The sequence below is a fragment of the Rattus rattus genome, chromosome 15 (genome assembly GCF_011064425.1).
Source record: "Rattus rattus isolate New Zealand chromosome 15, Rrattus_CSIRO_v1, whole genome shotgun sequence".
Taxonomy (NCBI): domain Eukaryota; kingdom Metazoa; phylum Chordata; class Mammalia; order Rodentia; family Muridae; genus Rattus; species Rattus rattus.
In genome coordinates, this window is record NC_046168.1 from 1,243,490 (window position 1) to 1,254,951 (window position 11,462).

Genomic DNA, 11,462 nt, shown 5'->3' on the forward strand with positions numbered 1-11,462 from the left:
GACAATATGGCTGGCAGGCCTCATAGCTACAGGATAAAAGTAAGGACAAAGGAGAAAGAAGCCACATTAGTTATGGTGGAGAGTTAGAATTTGGAATATTGAGAAACCCCAAGGAGAGGAAGGCTCTCTCTTCTTTGCAACCAATTTTCATGGACCTTGGAATTTTCAGAATTAAAAGTCTGGTGTTCCAGAGCCTCAAGAAGTCTTCTCAGCCACTTGATTCTAACTGTGGCAGCATAAGCTCAGGGCTTGTGTTTGTTGCTGCTGAATTCTGAAAAGCACAAGGCTCAGAGAAATGAGCACAGGAATCTTGTAAGTCAAATGCTTGTATCCCTCCAACTTCCACACTTTGCTGAAAGTCATCACTTTGAGACTTTATCTTATTATGTGAGGCAGAGAAACTAAAGCTTACCACTGTATCCTTCTAAAGGAACACACTGACCAGCCACAATCTTTGATAACTTCCCTACCCTCAACAGGGAGAACCAACCTACCCACAAACCTTTGTCCCCAAATTTGTCCTGTCTACAAGACATGTAAGGACAATGGATGGAGAGAATATTCACCAATGGATATATGGGAATGGCCAACCAATAACTGGCCCAACTTGGTCCCTCAAGTTTCTTCATTCATAAAGACCAATCCCCTCACATCTCTCAGATCCCCTCATGACTCAGGCCTTTCCGGCTTCCTTCACATCATTACCCACTTTTCTCTTTCTCACTTTTGTCCAGGTGCACTGTCATGTTGGATATATGTCAAACATATCAGCTTCTTCTTCCATTGTATCCTGTCTCTGAACATTCTCTCTGAGTGGAGTGGACATTAATAGCTATCCCCATAGTTCAGTTCCTCATTTCCTTCTGTTTGGATGCCCCCCCACTCACCGATGCCTTTTCTTACTGCTTTGTCATGAGTATCCCTACCTTCTGTTATATTGCCTCTCTACTTCACTCCGTACATTGCCATCTGGATATTTTAGAGCCTTTTAGTATCATCTATTGTCTGTCTCTTCAACTAAAATGCATGCAAGCTCCATGAAACATAGGCTTCCATGTCATTTGTACCTACTGATATATCCCAAGACATGACTAGTGTTTAACAGTTCTGAAGACTTGGAGAAGGTTTAAGAATTTACCCAACTGCTTAGCTAAAACTTTAGCCAGCCACCATTTAGGGATGTGGACGGAAGCCAGACACCAAGTTCAGACTAGTGATTTAATTATCTTATAACAATGGCTAACATGTCAATATTTGTATCAAACACAAAAGATGATGTAGTGAAGACCATATTACTTCTAAACAGAAATTCCTTGTAATATTAGAAAAGAATATCAGAATTGTTTTTAAGTCACTAGTAGTTTCAAGAGGACAGTAACCCTACTGAGTGTTGCTGGGAAATATATGTCTTTATTGTTCTGGACAGAAAAACAAAACAAAATAAAAATAAAAAAAACCAACTTAACCCGTTGTGACAAAGAGTGACATTACTTCATTTGTCAAGACTGTTATACAAACACCCTGGAAAAGATAGTGTGAAACAAAGTCATGGGATCTTTCTACTGTCAAGACAGGCAGAAACATGAGAGAAAATAGAAAATTGCCACCAGGCTTGGTAGATACTCGGTGCACATAGGTTAGTAAAGGATCAATCCTTTGGAGTATTTATTACCATTATTTTAATATTTCAATGCATAAATTCAGGCAATAGGAAAGTGAACCAATTTTCTAGAGGCATGCAGCTAATCTGGTTAGTACACAGCCCCAGAACACAGGAGACAGAACTGGACTTATCTTTTTCTCCACCCTGGCACCAGCCTATCAGCGCTTAAGTAATACACAACAGATAAAGAGAGAAATGGTGGAGAGGACAAAAACAGGAATGTAAGAATAGCAGAAATGGAAGAATAGAAAGCATGTTCAAGTTCCACATGTCTGTTCATTCATTCAGAACTACAGAGGAGACAAACAAGACCTTTGACTTCACCAACAGATAAGTAAACCAAAGCTCAGGAAGGGAGGAGGCTTTCCCAAAACCTGAGAGGATGTTGGGAATCAGTTAACTTGCTTTTCCTGGCAGAATTTAGGTCCAATCTTACCTGCCCTTTTTCCTACCTAGGTAACATTTCCCCCAGCCTGGAGGCCAACAAAGTCAATCAATAACCAGAGATACTATTATAGGGCACAGTGGGTGGAGCATGTATTACCATCTGCCTATATGACCACTCCTCAGTTTCTGAAGAGAAGCACCCTGCACAGTTCTTCTGTGTTTTGGACCTAGGTCTACAACCATGAAGGTAGCAATTATCTTTCTTCTCAGTGCTTTGGTCCTGCTCAGTTTAGCAGGTAGGTGGGTTTACATACTCTTCAAAAATAAGTAAAACAGTTTGACCTGTCCCTTTTTAACTCTTTTGAACTCTTTAACTTGTTGTAAATTTCTATAGTCTAGCTAACTGATGCCAATTAAGTTGCATAACAGAAATGGTTCTAGTGAAAATTACAAGGGTAAGGGGAATAGTTATTGTGAATACAAACAAGAAAATAAGTTCCTCTAAGATGTCCCCAGAGAGAGTTATGGCTTGCTCTAAGACAAAACTGCTGCTACATTACAGATTTAGTGGCAAAGGAAGGTTTTCTATCTAAAATACACCTTTAACTATAGAAATGGCCACTGAACTATGTAAATACATTGTGGACTTACAAAATTTAAATTCTTATAAACTTGCAAAAATAGATAACAATGACAGACACTTAGTTTGCAGAAAAGTCATATTTCGAGTGTTTAAATGTTCATATTTGATCTGTAAAATGTTTAGAGAGAAACACCCTGTTTGACCAGAGAAAGGTTCTCTAAACTTGCCATGAGAATGTTGGGAGATGGTTCTGAATCAGAGGTCAGTTTGCTTTTTGTAACTGGCATTACTTAATAGTTTCACCTCTGTCACTCACTAGACAGAGATTTTGACATGAGCCAGATCTGTGCTTCCCTAAGATGTGGAAGACCCCTGCTTATTGTATCAGATAAATATGGATGCAAGGGCCCCTTTTTCCTACCTCATACCTAATAATTAATACAACTAGACCTTTAATGAGCACCTGCTCATCAATTTTTAGCCTCATTTATATCCTAGATCCAAGGGATCCCAAAAGCTACTTCTTCTTTGATGAGCACCAGAGATCTTTCTCTTCCCTGAGAGATCACTGACTGAAAATTAAGTTTTAAAAACGTGTCTATTTTAGATGCTATCAGATTAGATTTCCTTCCCCTGGAAAACTCATGAACATTCACAGTTATCATCTACTTAAAAATATTTTTTGAGATTATAATGTAATTATATACTTTCTCCTTACCATTCTTTCTGCCAAACTCCCCATATACCTTCTCGCTCTCATTCAAATTTAGTATTCTTTAATTGTTTTTCATATATGTACATGTATCGTATGAATTGATGTTTGCAAGACTTGTTTTCTGAAGAATGATCTGAATCTTTTCTGAACTAGGTAAATGCATGAAATACAAGTTTAAAATATTGTCAGTTGGGGTAATACACCTGTGGGAAAAAGATCCTTGAGAACTTGTGTTAAGTTGTCAGAAAAGTCCTATTTTTAACATTGTTTACAAAAGAGACTTAATTACACCAGAAGACCTGATGGCTATTTCCCAAACTGCCACCACTATCTTGAGGTACAGATATTTATAATTAACTGATTGTGAGATGAAAATTCTATTGGGTACAGAGAGATCATTGATGGGTATGCAAAAGGTATCTGAATTGTTAGTAATGTCTACACATTTCAAATTCTGAGTAGATTACTTTTCTTTTTAATTGGATATTTTTATTTATATTTTAAATGTTATTCCCTTTCCTGGTTTCCTGTCCATAATCTCTGTATCCCATACCCTGTCCACCTTCTTCTATGAAGGCATTCCCCATCCCTAATAATCCCCCCTTCCTGCCTCCCTGCCCTGACCTTCCCCTACACTGGGTGGTCCAGCTTTGGCAGGACCAAGGGTTTCTCCTCCCAATCAGGTCCAACAAGTCCATCTCTGCTACATATGCAGCTGGAGACATGGGTCGGTCCATGTGTACTTTAGGTACCCACTTAGGGTAGTGGTTTAGTCCCTCAGAGCTCTGGTTGGTTGATATTGTTGTTCTTATGGGGTTGCAAGCCCCTGCAACTCCTTCAATCCTTTCTCTTAACTCCTCTCCAGTGGGGACTCTCTTCTCAGTTCAATGGTTTGCTGCTAGCATTTGCCTCTGCATTTGTCATGCTCTGGTTGAGCCTCTGAGGAGACAGCTATATCTGGCTCCTGTCAGCATGCACTTCTTGGCTTCATCAATGTTGTCTAGGTTTGGTGGCTGTATAAATATGGGCTGGATCCCCAGGTGGGGCAGGCTCTGAATGGTCATTCCTTCAACTCTCTGCTCCTAACTTTGTCTTTATATCTCCTCCTATGAATGTTTCCCCTCTTTTAGAAAAGAATGAAGCATTTCTATTCACAAGGAAATAAATCAAATTTCCAGAAATCCAAATTGAAATATTCAGTAATGGTCAAATTGTTATTTAATTCTTTTCAAGATCTTAGCAGGCAGACAGTGAAGAAAACTCATCTGATGTCCTTGAAAGTCCATGTAAATAAAAGAGTTTGGAAGTTCACAGTGCAAGTAGAGGCATCATATGAAAACTATATTCTTTGACATCTAACTACTGGTCCGGCTTCTATATTTGGGATCCAGGTTGATTTTTGATTTATGTTTTCTAGGTAACACTACAGCTAAGGTGATTGGAAAAAAGGTAAAGAGAATTTTATAATTTATTAGAATCTCACTGGGAGAGGTTGGAAGATGATTTCTTTCTGTAGTCCTTTTCCTTGACCTCACTCTGTAGACAAGGCTGACATCAAACTCTCAGAAATCTGCCTGCCTTTGCCTCTGCCTCTGCTTCTGCCTCTTCCTTTTCTGGGATTAAAGTCACACACCACTGCGACCAAGATACTTTAAAATTTCTTACTTCTTTAATTTCCTATACAAACTGAAATTATTTGATCCAGTAAAAGTACAGCCAGAATCTGAGTATGCATGGCTGTGCACATTTGCAATCTAAAGTACTTGGGAGTCTGGGTGATGAACTAGGGTTGAGGTCAGTTTGAACTGCACAGTAAGAACTTTACAGCAGAAAAGGGGCAGTGGCAGTGGAGTGTGTGGCATACACTTTAGAAGTAACTCAACTCAGGGTTTGGGGTTCAATTGTAGGGAACCTTGCCTGCTAAATACAGGGCTCATAGTACTTCACCAGTCTGCATGGTGCTGTGTTGAAAGACCAGCTCACTGATACCCTCTGTAATTGCCTACTTCCTGGTGTAAATGAGATTTTTTTATACATATTCTAGGATTGGCAGGTGGGACAAACAGTTTAAATGGAAGCTCTTATGTTCATTCCAAGTAGCCCTTAGCTCTGACTTGACCATGTTGGTTTTCATTGCTTCTAATTCTCAAAGTAGACTAGACAAGGAAATGGTCCTCATCTAACTGGTGCTGAACCTCAAGTTTATAGTGAATAAATAATTAAATCTGGCACCATTAGAAGACAAATCAAGTTCTCCAATTACTGATCCATGAAGAATAAAAGTTAGCAAAGCAGGGATGATGTCCTGGTAATGCCCAGGAACTGAGAACCAGGGTCCAAGGATCACTAGATATGTGACTTTAAGTCAATTCATCTCTTAGTGAATCTTCCCTTGAAGAAGAATATAATAACTTTCCAAGGCTTTTTAAGGATAAATCAATAAATGGATAACTGAAAGTTTTGATTAAAGCATGTGACTTTTCCAATAGAACGATACAAAAAAATAAGACAGAGACCTATAAGAGGTGTTTATTGAGAATTAGATTTTACTGGAAAACATAAATCAAGAACTCCAAGTACAGATCTATCTAGGATGACAATCTTGTCAGCAGCTGGCATTTTCTTCCTCCACTTATCCAACCTCCCCAGAGCATCATGCCTTAAGTGGGGAAATGATAATTTTTCCTATCTGGCAGATGAATCAACTGAAATCAAGGAAGGAACTAGTAGACCAATGATGTCATAAGACTAGGAAAGGGCAGTAACTTAACTCTAATTCAGCTTTTCTAATTTCATGGCAGAGTTATTTCTGTTGTGGTTGTTGTTTTTTAATACCCAGTGTCATTATCCTTAATATTTTATTTTAAAACCAAATGTTGAGAAATGATAGAAAATGACTCCTTAATTATATGTTTAGGCTAATTGCCCTAATACACTTGTTGGATGCCCCAGGGATTATGATCCTGTGTGTGGTACTGACGGACGAACTTACGCCAATGAATGCATTCTATGCTCTGAAAACAGGTGAGGATAAAGTTTACTTTTAACATTCGAATTTCACATATGTTATCGTCTTATAGGCTAGGTCACTGAATGTAACTTTCTTTTGACAAATTTAGTCTGATAATATAATTTAAAATTACATGATTTATAAGAGCGTGTTTTTTAAGCCATATATTGATATTTTAGATTTTCAAAAAGCCTATACATGTACAAAATGCCTTTAACCTGAAACAAAACACACAAAACAAAAGAGATCAGTTCTTGACAATAGCAGAAATTGCATTTTCTAATGCACCCCAAAATTAGCAAGTATGGTTTACAAAGTTTTAAGCAACAAACATGTATTTTATTACATTTCTTCTCATGGTTTATGAGAGCTAGCCTCAATAAAGTTAAATTATCTGAAATATTTAATGTTGGAGAACAGGAATCAGACTCAGAATGCTGGGTCAAACAGATGCGTCACGATTTTTCTCTGACAGCGTGACTGAGTAGTTGCTGTATGCCAGGCATTATGCTAGGCCTTCCCTGTTTCCTGTGTGGATGTTACAAAATACAAACAAACAAAAACAAACAAATGAACAAACAAAACACTCATGAGCACAAGTAATCCCTTCTTGTGAATTGTGGCAATTGCCAACAAACAGAGTGTTACATTACCAAAGCAAAGGTTTATCTAAGTGAGAGGGCCAAGGAAGGCTTAATGAAAAGAATGCCATTTAAACCAGGCTACAAATTTTAATCAAACAACAGAGATCCCAAAAGTGAAAGAAAACACTTAGATTTTCCAGAATTGACTCTATGTTAAAGACTTCAGCTTAGGGTCTATACATTTTCAGTATTCCTCAGCATAAATATCTCATTTGTAATGCAAACCCTCCTCAAGGATGACTCTAAATGATTTCAGAAGTCTCTGAGTTTATCCAGGATTGTAGATATTTTAAACTGCAAACAGTAGGTATTCGACTGTATGATGACTGTGTGTCCAGTGTCTAAAAGGCATTGGACATGATAGCACAAGCATGTTTCTTTCACACTCCAGGCTCAGGCAAAAGAAACATGAACTCCAAACCAGTCTGTTCAGTCACATGTCCACCTGGCCCAATGGTTCAGGGAGTTGGGAGGAGCAGGTAAACATTTTGGAAACAGCACAGTTGAAACCATTTGTTAATTTTCTCATGACCCATGTTGTTGACATTAAGGTCAAGCATCATTATTTCCATTCACAGGGAACAGGAGGGCCCCACAACACCCTGGGGACTTGTGAAATGTTCAAGTGTGAGGTCTAAAGTCCAAAGGCCTCTATTTGAGTGAAGCATTTGGAAAACACAAGCAAAATGCTGAACATGCATTCCTCTGACCGTTGAACCAATTTTTGCAGTTCACATTTTGCATTCTTTCAAATTTCTGTAGATGCAAGAAGCACATTCAACTGTCTGCACATGCAACATTTACACTGTGTTGTAAAGTAACACTTGGGTCTAGAGATGAGTTTGGCTTTCTCAAACATAAGAGGCATTCTAAGGTTTCTATTGTGTTTTTGTTTCTATTGCTCATTAAAAGTCCAACTGGGAGCCCACCCCTGATACTACCTGGAGGCCCAATTTGCAGAGGTTAAATAGTCCAGAGACCTGAGATAGAGTCAAAAACGATTGGGAAAAAAGTCAATAAAATGATTCCTAATATTACTCTGCTGTAGTTGCAAACAGGAGGCTAGCATACTTGCCATCAGATATGCTGACACAAACCCACAGCCAAACATTAGGTAGAACTTGGGGAAAGGCGTTAAAAAGGATTGTCAGAGCCAAGAGGTCAAGGACACCATAAAAAAAAACCCACAGAATCAACTAAGCTTGGCAGCAGATAGGGGCTGGCAAAGACTGAACAGCTCCATCCAGGAGCCTGTGTAGGACTGACCTAGGCCGTCTGCATACGTTACAGCTATTTAGTGTGGTCTTCTTGTGCGAGTCCTAACAATGAGAGAGTAGGGGCTGTTGTTGACTCTCTTGTTAGCTTCTGGGATACTTTTCTTCATACTGGGTTGCTTCATCCAGCCTCAATACAAGAAAGGTGCCTACTCCTACTGCAATATGCTATCCCGTATTTGGTTGGTGATCCATGAAAGGCATGCCTTTCTTTTTCTTTTCTTTATCTTTTTAATTAATTTAATTTAATTTAAAAATTTTCTTATTCACTTTGCATCCTGCTCATTGTACCTTCCCAGTCACCCCTCCTACTATCCTTCTCCTAGACCCTTCTCCTCTGAGAAGGTATCCCCAGACTCAAGGTGACTAAACACTCCCATTGAGGCCACACAAGGCAACTCATCTATAAGAACATATCCGAACTACAGGGAACAAACAGCTTTTGGGATAGTTCTGCTCCAGTTGTTTGGGACCCACAGGAAGACCATGCTGCATATCTGCTACATATGTGCTGGGAGGCCTAGGTTCAGCGTATGTATGTTCTTTGGTTGGTAGTTCAAACTATGAAAGCCCCAAAGGTCCTGGTTAGTTGACTCTGTTAGTCTTCCTGTGGAATTCCTATCCACTGCTGGCCTGCAATCCTTCATCTTATTCTTCCATAAGAGTCTCCAAGATCTACCCACTCTTTGTCTGTTTCTGTCTGAGTCATCTGGATGGAATCTCTCAGAGGACAACTTGCTTCTGTCAGAGAGCTAACAGAGTATCATTAATTGTATTAGATATTGTTGCTTGCCCATGAGATGGGTCTCAAGTTGGGCTGTTATTGGTTGTCCATTCTCTCGGTCTTTGCTCTCTCACTCATGACTGCATTTTTGTGGGATAAATTTTGGTTGAATATTTTGTAGGTGGGTTGGTGTTTCTGTCACTTCACTGGGGTTCCTAACTGCCTACCTGAAGAAGGTGGGCTCTTCAGGCTCCATATATAGTGAGTCACAGCTACGGTCACACCCATTGATTCTTTGTCATCTCCCTTATTCCTGGTCATTATCTCCTCTTGGAGATTCCACCTCCATAGCTCACTACAGATTTCCTTTCATTTTCATGGGCAGCTAGCCATCTCTCCTGTCCTTCTGTGCACCTGATCCTGAACCCCCCTATGCCTCCCCATTCCCTCTCCCTCCTACTTCCCTGCCTCCACCAGCCTTTTATTTCTATTTTATTTCCCCTTCTAAGTGAGATGCAGGCTTCTTCCATTGTGCCTCCCTTCTTGTTTAACTTCTTTGGGTCTGTGGAGTGTAACATAGTACCTGTATATAATGGCTAATATTCACTTCTGAATTGAAATGAAAAAGGAAGAGGAGTTGACATGACCAGAGAAGAGTGTCTTGGAGGAGAGGAAGGAAGGGAAACCACAGTCAGTCAGGATCTATATCTAATAATATTTTTTAAAGTTGTCCATACAAAGAACAAAAATGGTCTTAGTTGTGTTCATACATTTGTGCACACACACTTAACAATTTTTAACAAAGAAAAAGAAGCTATCAATTTGAAAGTGAATAGGCGATGAAGAGTTAAGAAGGAGGGAACTTGGAGCATGTGAAGAAAGAAAAGGGAGAAGTGCTGTGACTACATTTTAATTAAAATGCTAATTTTTATAAATTGTACAAAAATGACCTATGTTATAACTATTACTAGATCCAGGATAAGACTTTAAGTATTAGGGTTTGTGATACTCTGAAAACACCAAACAGGACTTTCTTATGATGGGCCCCATAATTATCAGGAGGTTCCCAGTTTATTAAGTCGGGACATTATATGCCTTCTGTGCTATATAATGAGAAACTTTCAATAACTCTTTTCTACAGAAAAGCAACTACTGACAGAAATTTCTGTGTTGCTGAGAAATGCTGACTGTCAGTATGGGATGATGCATAACTAGTGGTCATTGACTCTTAAACACAGATAGTACACAGAGACACTGAAGTTTAAATACTGTTAAATTTTTAAGATTCAACAACTAAATGTGGCTACTAGGCAGAGTGTACCAAAGTGAACAGCACAGCTGTGGATAACAGGCTTAAGTACATGAAGTGGAAATTGGCACTATCATAAGTTAACCTTGATGTTAAAATGAAGGATCAATGGATCCAAAAAAAGCTATCTGTGAACATAGATGAGTATTACATCTTCTTCAGCAATAAGGGAATAGAAATGTGTTGCTTGCCAGTATGGTCAAGGAAACAATTACTAGAGAGAATTCTAGAATAAGTCTCGGAACTAAGGAACAGTTTCAGAATTGAAAGGACTTTCAGGTTTTGTGAGAGAGGTTTTGTCAAGGTAACTTGGGAATGGCAGAGAAAATTTGGTCTAAAGAAGAAGACCTTGGTACTGCATGCTGTTATGGGAATCAAGATTGCCTGAGAGAATCAAGCCCCCTTCTTCTAAGCTGAAATGTTAAACAGCTGGAAAGTCCTGCCATAGACTGGACCACAGCTAAGATCGCCACCTGGTCAATAGTGCGCAGCATCAATAGTAAAGGAAGCAGAGGTGGATTTGAGATTCATTTCAAGGGTTCCCAGTAACACTCCATTAGTTCTGTAAACAATAATGACCTATACCTTTTCTACTCTGTTGTATTCCATGTGGTCATAATAAAAAGCAATAGATAATCAATTAATACATGAATGAATAAATGGATTAGAAAAAGAGAGAGCAGAATAAATTATAAGCCACTCTTTTTTTCTCCATCTTTATTAAATTGGGTATTTCTTATTTACATTTCAATTGTTATTCCCTTCCATGTTTCCAAGCCAACATCCCCCTTACCCCTCCTTCTCCCCTTCTATCTGGGTGTTCCCCTCCCCAGCCTCCCCTCATTACCACCCTCCCCCCAACAATCACATTCACTGGGGGTTCAGTCTTGGCAGGACCAACGTAAGCCACTCTTTTAAAGAAAGGCAGAAATATTTTTAAGCTGCATTGCTATTCTCCCATAGTCATTTATTTGTTATGATGAACTTCAAGCTGACTCTTAATTTATTTTCCTTCAATCTCTTCTGCAGGAAATTTGGAAGATCTATCAACATTCAGAGGAGAGGGCCTTGCTGAATGTCCTGATTTCGAAATCTTTTAGGGCTACCATAATGTTTAGCAAGAAGGTTTGCTGAATAAATGCATCTGAACATA

General features: G+C 39.0%; 1 protein-coding gene across 1 annotated transcript; it reads left to right on the forward strand.

Annotated features, from left to right (window-relative positions):
- The first annotated feature begins 2,211 nt into the window (after window positions 1–2,211).
- On the forward strand, window positions 2,212–11,462 carry Spink1 (serine peptidase inhibitor Kazal type 1). The gene is made up of 4 exons (XM_032885738.1): window positions 2,212–2,346; window positions 4,766–4,797; window positions 6,266–6,372; window positions 11,339–11,462. Exons 1-4 carry the CDS (start codon window positions 2,292–2,294, stop codon window positions 11,382–11,384), a joined length of 240 nt encoding a protein of 79 aa, XP_032741629.1. The 5' UTR covers window positions 2,212–2,291; the 3' UTR covers window positions 11,385–11,462.